This window comes from Anas acuta, chromosome 22 (assembly GCF_963932015.1).
Source record: "Anas acuta chromosome 22, bAnaAcu1.1, whole genome shotgun sequence".
Lineage (NCBI taxonomy): Eukaryota > Metazoa > Chordata > Aves > Anseriformes > Anatidae > Anas > Anas acuta.
In genome coordinates, this window is record NC_089000.1 from 1,132,623 (window position 1) to 1,144,952 (window position 12,330).

Here is a 12,330-nt window from a genome sequence, read left to right on the forward strand (position 1 = left end):
AATGGGGTCAGCGCCAGGGGAACACCCAAAAAGCGGGGCGGGAAGCTGGGTGCTGGCAGCCCCGAGGGGGTTGCGGGGGCCGGAGGTGCTGGGTGGGGTGGGGGAGAGGCAGCACCCGAGGAGGGTGCTCGGGGGGGTTGAGGACACCCAGGGGTGACGGCACCGCAGCACCCACAGCGCTTGGGAAAGGGGCTGAGCAGGGATGGGGGCCATGGCACCCATATGGTGCACCCATGGGTGGTGCTCAGTGGGGTGAGGGCACCCAGAGCCCTGGGGAAAGGTGCAGGGGGACCCCAACACCCATAGCACCCATGGGTGGTGCTTGGGGGTGGGGGGCAAGGAGACCACGTAGAGGGAACCACAGCACCCAAGGGTGGTGCTCGGGGGGTCCCCGTGCCCCCAGCCCCCGGGGATGGGGCTGTAGGGTGCTGGGCACCCCCAGCACAGGGAAGGATGCGCCCGTAGCGCCCACGGGAGGTGGGCAGGGGGGCAAGGGCATCGTGGGGTAACAGAGCCCTGCACCCAAGGGGGGGGCTTGGTAGGGTGGGGTTCAGCACCCCCGGGGAAGCCCCCGCCCAGCTCCCCATGCGTCACCCCCGCGGGGCTGGGGAGTTTCACCGAAACTTCGCGCGGGGAGGGGAAACCGAGGCACGGCGGCACCCGGGCACCCGCCGGGCGGGGCGGCTCGCTGCAGGGCGCAGCGCCAAGCAGAAAGGAAAAAGGGGTAAAAAAGCACCCGACCGATGCTTTTGCAACCATCCCGCAACCACACAGCCTCGTCCCCATCTTCTCCCTCCCCTTCCCCTTGTGGTTTTGGGGAAAAAAAATTAAAATTGCTTTTTCCGGCTTTTTTTTCCCCTACCCGGTTATTTGCAGGCACCGGGCAGCCGGCCCCGCTCGTGCTTAGCAAAATAAAAATCCCAAATTCCTCAAGGGGTTGGGAGAAAGGAGGCCCCAGCTGGGAAATGCATGCAAACGCTTGCAAAATACTTAAAAAATCTTAAAACCGCCTTAAAAACCAAAAATAAAAGTTTCCCCCCCACCCCAGCTCTACGTCCCAAACCCAAATCGCTGCTGGCAGCTGCCCGATGACACAGTTGTAGAAAAAGAGCACAAAAGTTTTATTCAAATCAAACTCAGTTTCATGAAAATCCCATAAAATCCATTAAAAAGGGGGGGGAAAAAAAAACCCAAACCTGCCCCCCCTTTTTCTTCTCTCCCCTATTATCTTCCCCAAATCTGAAACCTCTTTGATTTTTCTCAATAAATATACAAAAATATAATAAATTACGTTAAAAAACAAAAAAAAAAATACAAGAGGTAACACTGCTCATCAGCGTTAAGGTGGAAAAAAACCCAACCCAGCGTCGGGAGAGGAATAAATAGGTGAAAAAAAAAAAAAAAAAAAAGGCAAAAATGGAGAGTTTAGGGCCAAGCCACCCACAAAGCATCCAGGAGCACCTGGCTCAGCCCCGTTTTTTTTTTTTTCCTTGAAATGCAGAAAAAAAGAGGAAACTCCCCCCTAATAACGCCGCCCCCCCCCAACCAAGTGCAGGCTTGAAATTTAATTTTTGTGGGGTTTCGCCCCCGTTTTGTCCCGGGGATGGCGATGCCTGAGTGGCAACATCCCCCTGGTGCAGGAAATAATATTAATATTATTATTAACAATAATAAAAACCTTAAAAATAATAAAAATAATAAATAATAAGGTGGTGGTGGGGGGGATAGGCTGGGGGTCTTCATTTGGCACGCTGGGGTCCGCGGGGGGGTCAGATGGGGATGCCCGTGGTGCAGAGCTGCTCCTGCAGCCCCAGCAGGCTGTAGGCGATGCGCTTCTGGTGGCCGGGCAGGCGCACGCCGATCTTCTTGATGTCGCTGCGGGGAGGGAAGGGGGGGGTGTTATGGAATGAGGGAGGGGGTTCTGGGGTGAAAACAGCCCCAAAAAGGGTCTGGCTTGGAAGGGTGCTTGGGGGTGGTCCGATCCTGAGCGTGGTGGGGATTAGGGGGGGTGGATCCTGCCCTAAACAGCCCCAGGTTGGATCCAGCCCCGAGCATCCCCCAGGGGCAGAGCCAGACCCAGACTTTATCCAGGGACAGATCCAGCCCCAAGCATCCTCCGTGGGGGCAGATCCAGCCCTGAGCATCCCCTGGGGGCAGATCCAGCCCCGAGCACCCCCCCTGCCTGACCCCAAAACAGAGCCAGCCCCGAGCATCCCGTGGTGCCAAATCCAGCCCCGAGCATCCCCCATTTTCGGGGCCCCAGGACTCACTCGCTGGTCATCTGCAGCACCTTCTCGATGGTGCTGTAGCCCGCGGCCATGAAGTGCTCGGCGTACTGGTGCATCTTGATGGACTCGAGCCACTCGGGCACCGAGCGGAACGGGACGCCCTCGGAGCCGCTGGTGCTGGGCAGGCGGATGGAGACCCTGCGGGGACGGGGCCGAGGAGATGGTGTGACGTGCAGGGAAGGGCAGGGGGCAAACCCATGGTGCGGAAATGCAAGGATGAAAAGACGTGCAAAGATAAAGAAAAGTATATAAAAAAATGAAAAAGGCTGGGAAAAAAATAAAAAAAAGGATGGGGGATTGGAAGGATGCAAAAACAATGCAGGAGAGCACAGATTGGGAAGAAGTCATGCAGAGAAGTGGAAGGATGTGGAAAAAAAGTAATGCAAAGAACAGTGGAGAGGTGCAAAGTTACAGAAAGCAATGCAAAAATGGGAAGCAGAAAAAAAACACAAACAAAAATACAAAAAACAACCCACGCATGCGAATGGCAAAAGGTAAAGATGCTGAGATGCAAAATTTAGAAGTGACAGTGCAAAGATGCCAACGGTAAGGCAAAAGCTCAACTGTAAAAAAAAGGTAGTGCTACAGTGCAGAAATATAATGCAAATAATGGGAAAACATATATAAAAGAAAAGCAAAATGCAATGCAAAGTTTCCCAGGTACCAAGATGTGAAAAAGAGCACAAACGTGAGGATGCGGAGAGTAATAGAAAAAGTGGAAATGCAAAACAATAAGGCAAGAACGTTAAAAGGCAAGAAACAATGCAAAAATTGCAATTGTAAAAAAAAAAAAAAAAAAAGGAAGCTAAAAATGCAGATATACAGAAGGCAAGGATGCAAAAAAATGAAAAAGGTGAATATAAAAGCAATGCAAGAGTGTAAAGATGCAAAAAAAACGAAGGCAGGAACAGAAAACTACAAAAATCAACGCAAAAGGCAAGGATGCAAAGAAAAGGCAGAAGAATGCAAAGATTCAAAAAGCAATGCAAGAATGCAAAGATGCAAAATCCAATTTAAAAGTGCATGGATGCAAAGATGCCAAAAAGGCAAGAATGCAAAGCTGCAAAAGCAGTGCAAGAACGCAGAACTGCAAAAAACAAATCTTAAACTGCACAGATGCAAAGGAGTGTGCAAGAATGCAAAACCAGTGCAGAAAATGCAGACTCAAAAGAAGCATGCAAGAGTGCAAAATTGCAATAAGCAAGGCGCAAATGCAAAGATGCAAAAGAGCATGCAGGAGTGCAACACTACAAAAACAACACAAAGATGCAAAAGAAGCATGCAAGAATGCAAACCTGCAAAAAAAAACAAAGCACAAATGCAAAAGAGTATGCAAGAGTGCAAAGCTACAAAAACAGCGTAAAAATGCAAATATGCAGAAACAGCGTGCAAGGACGCAAACCTGCAAAAAGCAAGGTGCAGATGCAGAACAGCACAAAGAGTGCAACACTGCAAGAACACTGCAAAGATGCAAAAGAAGCCTACGAGAACACAAAACAGCAAAAGGCAGAAAGGGGGGGATGCAAAAGCTCATGCAAGCCTGCACCACCTGCAGAACGCCCTCCCCTCCCCTCCCTATTTTTCTCTCTCCCCTTCCCCTCCCTGCAGCTCACCGCGGGTCGAAGTCTGCCAGCGTCTTGAGCGACTCGGGGGCGCGGATGAGCTTGTCGAGGATGCTGACAACGTCGGCAAATTTGGGGCGCCGGCTGCGCTCCTGCTGCCAGCACTGCATCATCAGCTGGTAGACGGCTGAGGGGCAGTCCAGCGGGGCGGGCAGGCGGAAACCCTCGTTGATGGCCTTCATCACCTGCAAGGGCGCAGGGCTCGAGGGCACGTCCCAAAAAAGCAAGGTCGCCACCAAGAATGGGGCCGGAGGGACACCTGAGCTCACCTCGTGGTTGGAGAGCTCCCAGTACGGGCGCTCGCCGTAGGACATCACCTCCCACATGACGATGCCGTAGCTCCAGACGTCGCTGGCGGAGGTGAACTTGCGGTAGGAGATGGCCTCGGGCGCCGTCCAGCGGATTGGGATCTTCCCCCCCTGTGCAGCCACCACCAAAATTGCCCAGGTGCCCAGATGCGAGGAGGAACGAGGAAAAAAAAAAAAAGTGAGGATGTCAAAAAGCAAGAAACAATGCAAAAATTGTGATGGGAAGAAAAAGACGCCAAAACGCAATGACGCCAAGATGCAAAAGGGAAGGCAAGAATGCAAAACAGCTCCAAAAATAAATAAATAAACAGCCATCAAGCCCCCCCAAAATCCCTTGCTGGCACTCACGCTGGTGGTGTAGGTGGCTTCAGGGTCGTCCTCCAGCACCCTGGAGAGCCCGAAGTCGGACACCTTGCAGACCAGGTTGCTGTTCACCAGGATGTTGCGCGCGGCCAGGTCGCGGTGCACGTAGTTCATGTTGGCCAGGTACTTCATGCCGGCCGCGATGCCCCGCAGCATGCCCACCAGCTGGATCACGCAGAACTCCCCGTCTTTGTCCTGAAAGAGGAGAAACCATCCCCAAATCCTCCTCTCGCCCCTCCAGAGCTGTGGTCGGGGCTGGGACCCGCTTCCCGTGGTGGATTTTGGGGCTGAAGCCCTGCTAATCCCAGCCCGGGGCAATGGGATTCCCGCACGCATCGCCTACCCGCAGGAATTTGTCCAGCGCGCCGTTCTCCATGTACTCTGTGATGATCATGAAGGGTTTGTCTGCGGAAAAAGAGCCAAAACTGGTCAGAAAACCTCAAAAACCCCATGACTCCAAGCACGTGGGGGTGCATGTGAGATCAGCGCTTTTTGGCAGGTCTAGCGAGCTTTTTTTTTTTTTTTTTGCAGGGAAATGGTGGGATTTATTTGGAGGGGGGGTCACTCACACTTGGAGACGACCCCCTCGAGGCGGATGATGTTGTGGTGGCAGAACTGGCCCATGATGCTGGCTTCGCTCAGGAAGTCCACCCGCTGCTTCTCCGTGTAGCCCACCTTCAGGGTCTTGATGGCCACCGGCACCTCCTTCTTGCCACGTTTCAGGGTGCCCTTGTAGACCTCCCCAAATTCGCCTGCCCAGAGGATGGGGGAGGTTCAAAACCTGTCCCCTTCCTCCCCTTCCTGGCTCAGGGACAGGCAGGGGACAGAGCCCCGTGGGGACCTACCGGCGCCGATGACCTTCTGGCGGGTGATGGAGGACGGAGAGATCTCGGTGGTGAATTTGAGCATGGCTTGGTTGGGGTCTTCATAGGTGTGCGGGTCCACGTAGGTCTTCAGTGGCTTCAGCTGGTCTGCTGGGGGTGGCAGCAGCTGTGTCACCCCCAACCTGTCCCCTCCATCCCACCTGTGCCACCACCGAGCCCCCGCCCCGAGCCCACCACCCCGGTGCTCACCAGACTTGGAGAAGTAGACGTCCTCGGGGGACTGGCGTGACCGCGAGCTCCTCCTCCTGCAGGAAAGCAGCGTTTTTGTCCCAAAACTCACCTCAGCGGTGGAAAAAATTGGGATTTTTTTTTTTTTTAAATCTCTCCCTACCTCCGGAGGACGTAGATGAGAGCAGCCAGGAGGAGGACAACAAAGAGGACACCGGTGACGGAGCCGCTGATGACTGCAGCAGATGCCATGGACTCGGCTCCTGCAGGGACAGTTGGAGCCGTGCGCACCCCATAGCACCCCCAAAACTAACAAACCACCGACAACCCCCCCAAAAAAAAAAACACAAAAAACCATTCCTTACCCTCAGGCAGCGTCTCAAACTCGTGCTCGGGGCTGAAGGCGCCGTGGCCGTCCTGGGTGAGCGCCTGGACCCTCACCACGTAGGCGGTGGCGGGGGACAGCTTGGGGATGGTGACGGAGGCGCCCTCGCAGCGCAGCACCGAGTAGCTGTTCTCATCCACCTGGGGAAACGGGGACACGGTGAGGGCGAGGGGGTTTTTGGGGAAGGACACGAGGCGGGACGAGGATGGGACAGCGCTGGTGGCACCTTCTTGCTGTAGGTGACCTCGTACTTCCAGACCCGGCTCTGCTGCCGCAGCGGCACCGTCCAGGAGAGGACCAGGCTGGTGGCCGTCCGCCCGTCCAGGCTCACCGACGTCACCCGCGGTGGCTCTGCCGTGGGGACAGGGGTGTCAGGGAGGTGGTGGCACCTCCATGGTGGTGGTGGCGGGGACCCCACCCCGGGGGCCCTCCTTACCCGTCTGGTTGACGCTGATGCTGGCGGCGGCCACGCTGCGGTGGGCGCTGAAGGCCGAGACCCCGTTGCGGGCTTCGACGGTGAAGGTGTAGTTGACGTGGGGCTCCAGGTCGGTCACCGTCACCCCCGTCCCCACCAGCCCCCGGGGGGGCTGCGAGTAGCGGATGCCCCCGTCGCAGGGCCGGCACTCGCCGCTCTCGGGCCAGCACTGCTCGCAGGTGACGCTGTAGGTGACGTCCTGCCGGCCACCTGTGTCGGAGGGGGGGGACCAGCGCAGCTGCACGGAGGCCCCCAGCCCCACGGCCGTGACGCTGCTCGGGGGCGAAGGAGGACCTGGGGACACGGAGCAAGGTGGTGGTGGTGTTAGGGGGGGGCTCAGGGCACGGAGGTGCCACCCCGCACCCCATGATCCACCCCCGTGTCCCCAAAATGCCACTCACGGGTGCACGGTGCATCGGCGGGGTCGGAGGGGGCGCGGAAGTGCCCGTCCTCGCAGGGGCAGGAGGCGGAGGCGGCCGGGGCGGGCAGCGTGTGTGCAGGGCAGGGCTGGCAGCCGCTTGGGGACACCTCAGCCTTGAAGGTGCCGGGGGGACAAGCTGGGGGGGGGGACACACAAAAACAGCAGGAAAGTCAGTGGCCGGGTCCCTGTCCCCAACCCAAGCATCCTCACCAGCTCCCGGGCACGCGTCACCCTCAGAGCATGTCAATTTGGGGGTTTTGGGGTGTTTTGCCTTATTGTTATCCACCGTGGGGGGGGTGGACCCCCAATATCAACCCGTGCCTCCACTTGGGGGAACGCCCCCCTTGGCCCACCCCTCTCCACCTGACGCGCTCAGTGCACCAGGGATGCTCCAAGGGCCTTGAGGATGCTCCAAGGGTGCGCCCAGGGGTGTTGGGGATGCCCAAGGGTACCCCAAGAGAGATGAAGACCCCCAAAGGTGCCCCCAGGAGGGAGGGACGGCTTGCAGGGTACGCACCAAGACGGGGCACCCCCAGCCCCACGCCACCCTTCCATCCCCAGCGTCCCCACCACTACCAGGGATGCCCCCAGCTCCTCACCTTGGCACTGGTCGCCCACGGCCTCGTAGCCGGCCCGGCACTGGCACTGCCCGATGGGCACCAGCCACTCCCCGTCCGCGTTGCAGTGCAGCGTGGGCGCCTCGTCGGCCACCGCGTCCTCCACGCAGGAGCCCCGCACCTCCGCCAGGGTCTGCGAGTCGGCGCCCGCCACCGTCTCGGGGAAGTGCGCCATGCCCCGCAGCACGGCCGGGCACGTCTTGTAGTAGATACGGACCGAGAGCAGAGCCACGCAGGCGCCCAGGTCTTGGAAAGCCAGGTAGAAACCTTTCCTCCGCAGCGGTCCCACCGAGCGCACCTCCACGTTGAGCTTGACGTTGCGGTTGGTGAAGTCGTCCTGCACCGTGATCTCGTCCGGGGCGATGGTGTCGATCTTCTTGAACTGCCGCTTCTGGAAGTTGGTGCCGTAGTCGACGTCGGACTCGGCGTAGTAGAGGTTGAAGGTCTCCTTGCAGGAGCCGCCGCCGCTGGGGAAGCTGTTGCAGTCGCGGACGGTGAACTTGAGCTCGATGAAGACGCGCTGGGCCTCGCTGCGGTAGATCCAGTTGGTGCGCAGCCAGTTCTCCTGCTCGCCCTCCAGCACGTTGCACACCAGGTACATGTAGATCTGCGAGTCGTTCATCATGTTCTGCAGCAGGTCCCACTGCGCCGCACAGAGAAACGGGGTTCTTGGTGCTGCCACCGCCACGGCCCCTCGGGGGGAAACTGAGGCAGGGGGTACAGTGCCCCCTTGTCCTCATCCCCATGGATGCCTCCATCCCCAGCCCCATGGATGTCCCTCATTCTCATCCCCATGGCTGATCTGTCCCCATGGATAGTCCCATCTCCATCCCTGTCCCCACGGATAGCCCCCCGGTCCCCAAGGATGCTCCCCGTCCCCAAGGATGCACGCCCGCTCGCTCGCATCCCAATGGAGGTCCCCATCCCCAAGGCTGCCCCCGTCCCCATCTGCAGCGTTGCCCCCCGGGTGCTCACCCCTTTTCCGTAGGGCTGGGTGAGCCAGCCCAGCTCCCCCTGGGCCTTGGCGAAGTCCAGCAGGACGACTGTGGGGAGAGGAGAGGGATGTTAGTGGGGTGAGAAGGACGCCAGGGAGATGCCACCAGGACCCACAGATGGCCCCAGGAACCAGATGTCACCTGCCTCTTGGATCCATGGGTGTCCTCCAGGATCCATGGGTGTCCCCAGACCCATACTATATATCCTTGGGCCCCACGGAAGTCCTCTGGTTCCACACGTCCCTTGGACCCATGGGTGCCCACCAGGACCCACAGACGCCCCTACCAAACCCAGATGCCCCCCAGGACCCACAGATGTCACCAGAACCTGCAGATGCCACCAGCATGCCCAGGAGCCCCTGGCACCCACAGGTGTCCCAGAACCCACATGGATACACCCCTGGGACACACGGGTGCCACCAAAAAACCCAGATGTGCCTGGGACCCATGGATGTCTCAAGGACCTGGGGGTGCTCCAGAGACCCACAGATGCCCCCAGGACCCACAGAAGCCCACCAGGACCTGTGCGCATACCCCAAGGAAGCCTCCAGGACCCACAGATGCCACCAAGCCACCCAGATGCCCCTTGACCCATGGATGCCCCCTAAAGCCCCTGGGACCCTGGCTGAGCTCGGGGCGCCCCAGCTCTCCATGGGACCCCCCCCCACGCCACCCCCCTGTGTCCCCTGGTGTCTCCTGGGGTCAGGCAGGACGTGGGGCTGGGGGAAGCGGCGAGCCCCGGCACGCCGAGGGCGGTGGCCGGATCCTGCACCGGGGCCGGGGGAGGAAGAGGAGGCCACGGCCGGGGCGGAAGCGCCATGAATCAGCCCCAAGGAATGCGCCCGGCTTCGTGCCCGACACGGCCCTGGGGGAGGCGGGGGGCTTTGGGGATGCGCCCCCCGGTGCCCCCCCCACCCCTCACCCCAGCTTTACGGGGCAGGTGCTGAGAATGGGAAACTCGTGACACCTCCAGCCCTGTCCCCCCCCCCCCCCGCTGCCAGCCAGGAAGGATGCCGGGCACCTCCCGGTTTTCCTGCGGCTGGAATTCCCCCCAGAAAGCGGAAACGCAGCAGGGGGGGAGTTTGTGGGGTCCCCCCCTGCGCCCCCTCCCCCCAGCAGTGACTCAGGGCAGGGACCTGGGGCTGAGTCAAGGGGTGCAGCCGGGGTGCGCCCGCTGCCAGTGCCCGCGGCCGCCCTGTCCCAGCCCTGCTCCGCCGCTGTCACCGCAGCCCCCAGGCACCTGCACGGCCCTGGCCACCTTCATCACCATCATCATCATCATCATCATCACCGCAACCCCCACGTGCAGCCCCATCCCCATTCCCATTCCCCCCTCGCCCCCACTCCGTGCCCTGAACCCCCCAACCCACAGGCACCGACCCCAACCATGGCGCAGGATCCGGCCCCAGCCTCACCTCCGTGGCCAAAATTTCATTGAGGGGGGGGAATGGGGGGGGTCTCGGCCCCCTTCCTGCCCCCCAACCCCAACCGATCACCCCCAGCTCCCAACCACCTCAAAACTTTGCCGTCTTTTACCCGGTTTTGCCCCAAATCTGATCCCTCCGAGCCCCCAGGAACCCACCTGGGGACTCCCCATATCCCCTCCACGGCCCCAGCTGGGGGGGGGGCGCTTGAGATTTTTTTTTTTTTTGCCCATTTTCCCCTTTTCCCGTGGATTTCCCTCCCCCAGCCACCCACCAAGCTCCCGGTTATTTGCATTCGCTGCGGTCGGGGCCGGATTCTTTCGCCCTTCGCTCTCTGGGAGTTTGCGGCTCCCCCAGGAAAAAATAACCAGCTTTTGCTTCCCCCCACCCCAATTTGCTCAAAACCCCCCGAACTGAGCCCAAACCACCCCGGGGAGCTCGGTAGGAGGGGGGGAGCGAGGTGGGGGCCGGGGCGCAGCTTGTTTTTCCCAGCACTTTTCGGGTTTTCCTGACATTGTTCTCCAGCTCCGCGGCCGGATCCTGCCCGGGGAACCTTCCTTTTAGTTTTTATTTTTATTTTTTTTTGAATTTGAGGATTTTGGGGGCTGGATTTTTCAATTTTTGGCTAACTTCTGCCTCCCCTCCGCCCCATAAACCCCTTAAAATAAGGGGTTCGCAAGGGGGGGGGGGGAAAGGGGTCCCCACTTTTCGCCCACCAGCTCCAACTTTTTTTTTAAAAAATTTTTTTTTTTTTTTTTTGGGGGGGGCGCAGCCCGGCCTCGGGCAAGGAGCGGCCCCAAGCCCCCCCGTGGGGCCGCGGCAGTTTTGCCCTGTTCGGCCTTTTTTCCCCCTAAAACGAAGCGCTCCCCACCTTCTCCCCCAGATCCCTCCCAGCCCACGGGTGCTCCCCTAGGGCTCACCCCCCAGCCAAAAAAACCCACCAAACCCCCCCTTTTTTGACCATTTTCCCCCCCCTCAGCCTCCCGACACCCCCCCCACCTCCCTGCGCCGAACCCCAAAGTTGCCAAACTTCCCCCAAAAGCCGCGATGTCCCCGATCCCCGACCCCCAGCACCCTGCGAGCACCCAGGGGTGCGGTGCGGTGCGGGGGGGGGGTGCGGAGCCTCTCCGCAGCCCCCCCAGCCCCAAAACCTCCCCCCAAAAAAATAATAAAAATAATAAAAAAAAATAAAAAAATTAAAAAAATAAACTCGGGGCCGCGCTCACCTTCCTTGGGGGCGGCGGGGGCGAGGAGGAGGAGGATGGCGAGGAGGAGGAGGGGGCTGAAGGCTGCCGGGGGAGCCGCGGCCATGGCGGGGGTCGGGGGGTGCCCGGGGCTCCCCAGCTCCGCGCCAGCCCCGCGGGAGCGCCCCGCTCCTGTTCATTCATGTCCCGGTGACGTCACCCGGCCCCGCCCGCGGGAACGCGCGAGGCTGCCCTCTTAAAGGGACAGCGCCCCTGCAGCGCGGCCCGGCTTGGGGGGGGGACACGATTTGGGGGGGGGGTGCTCCCAGCACTCCGGTTGGCCCTCCCAGTTCATCCCAGTTCCCCCCACAGCTTTGGTTGCGGATCAGTGTTTTTGCGCCTCGTTTGGTGTGGATCAGGAATTGGGGTTCAAGGGGGGGGGCCCCGCTTTGAGGCCGCACCCGGCCCCTCTTGTGTGTCCCCCCCCCCCCCAGTCTCTCCCCCCAGACCCCAGTCCCTCCCCCCAAATTGCTGCATCTCCCTGACCCCACCCCCGCGGTCCCCACGTTTGGCTCTGGGAGCTGCGCCCCCCCCCCCCACATTCCAGCTCTGGCCCCGGCACACAAGGGGTTAAAGCGCCCCCCCCCCCCCGGGCCCCCTCCCCCCACTTTCATTCATGAAGCGGCGTGGGAAGAGGGGGGGGGGGGGCGGCAGCCAATGGCAGCGAGGGGGCGTGGCCTCGAGGCTGGCCCCGCCCCCAGCAGTGGCTGCGGGGGGGGGGCTCCGGAGCCGGACGGGAGGGAGGGGGGGGGGATGGGGGGGGGGGGGGGGGCTCTGCGCCCCCTTTCCTACACCCACGGCTGGGGTGAGGCCGGGCCAGAAATGGGCAGAAATGGGGGAAAATAAGGGCGGATTTCTGTAGGGTTTGGTTGTGGGGGGGGTTGGCAGGGAGGTGAAGTGGCGGGGGGGGGTCCCACAGCCCCCCCACTATGGGGCCCTGGAGCTGTGCCGAGGGTTTGGCCCCCCCCGGATTTGGGGTGCTGGGAAGCGGCCCGGCCATAGGGAGCAGTGGGGAAATGTGGGGTGCTGGGGGGGATGCCAGGGGGTCCTGCCCTGCAGGGGGGCTGTGCCCCCCTCCCGCAACCCCCAGCACCCCGAATCCCCAGCACCCCCAGCCCCATGGTCCTGCAGCACCC

At 60.4% G+C, this 12,330-nt stretch overlaps 1 protein-coding gene across 3 annotated transcripts; it reads right to left on the reverse strand.

Annotated features, from left to right (window-relative positions):
* Positions 1–946: 946 nt before the first annotated feature.
* EPHA2 (EPH receptor A2) lies at positions 947–11,340 on the reverse strand. 3 transcript variants are annotated; one of them, XM_068658667.1, is made up of 17 exons: positions 11,177–11,340; positions 8,507–8,574; positions 7,514–8,174; positions 6,895–7,050; positions 6,455–6,787; positions 6,245–6,369; positions 5,999–6,158; positions 5,797–5,896; positions 5,655–5,710; positions 5,427–5,552; positions 5,151–5,333; positions 4,925–4,986; positions 4,567–4,776; positions 4,180–4,329; positions 3,902–4,095; positions 2,271–2,426; positions 947–1,875 (listed from the first exon to the last, which is right to left on the reverse strand). In XM_068658667.1, exons 1-17 carry the CDS (start codon positions 11,259–11,261, stop codon positions 1,770–1,772), a joined length of 2,931 nt encoding a protein of 976 aa, XP_068514768.1. In that variant the 5' UTR covers positions 11,262–11,340; the 3' UTR covers positions 947–1,769. The 3 variants fall into 3 exon arrangements, with proteins under 3 accessions (XP_068514768.1, XP_068514767.1, XP_068514769.1); XM_068658666.1 differs by having other exon boundaries at positions 5,427–5,555; XM_068658668.1 differs by lacking the exons at positions 947–1,875; positions 2,271–2,426 and adding an exon at positions 2,449–2,870 and having other exon boundaries at positions 5,427–5,555.
* Between the last annotated feature and the right edge of the window lie 990 nt (positions 11,341–12,330).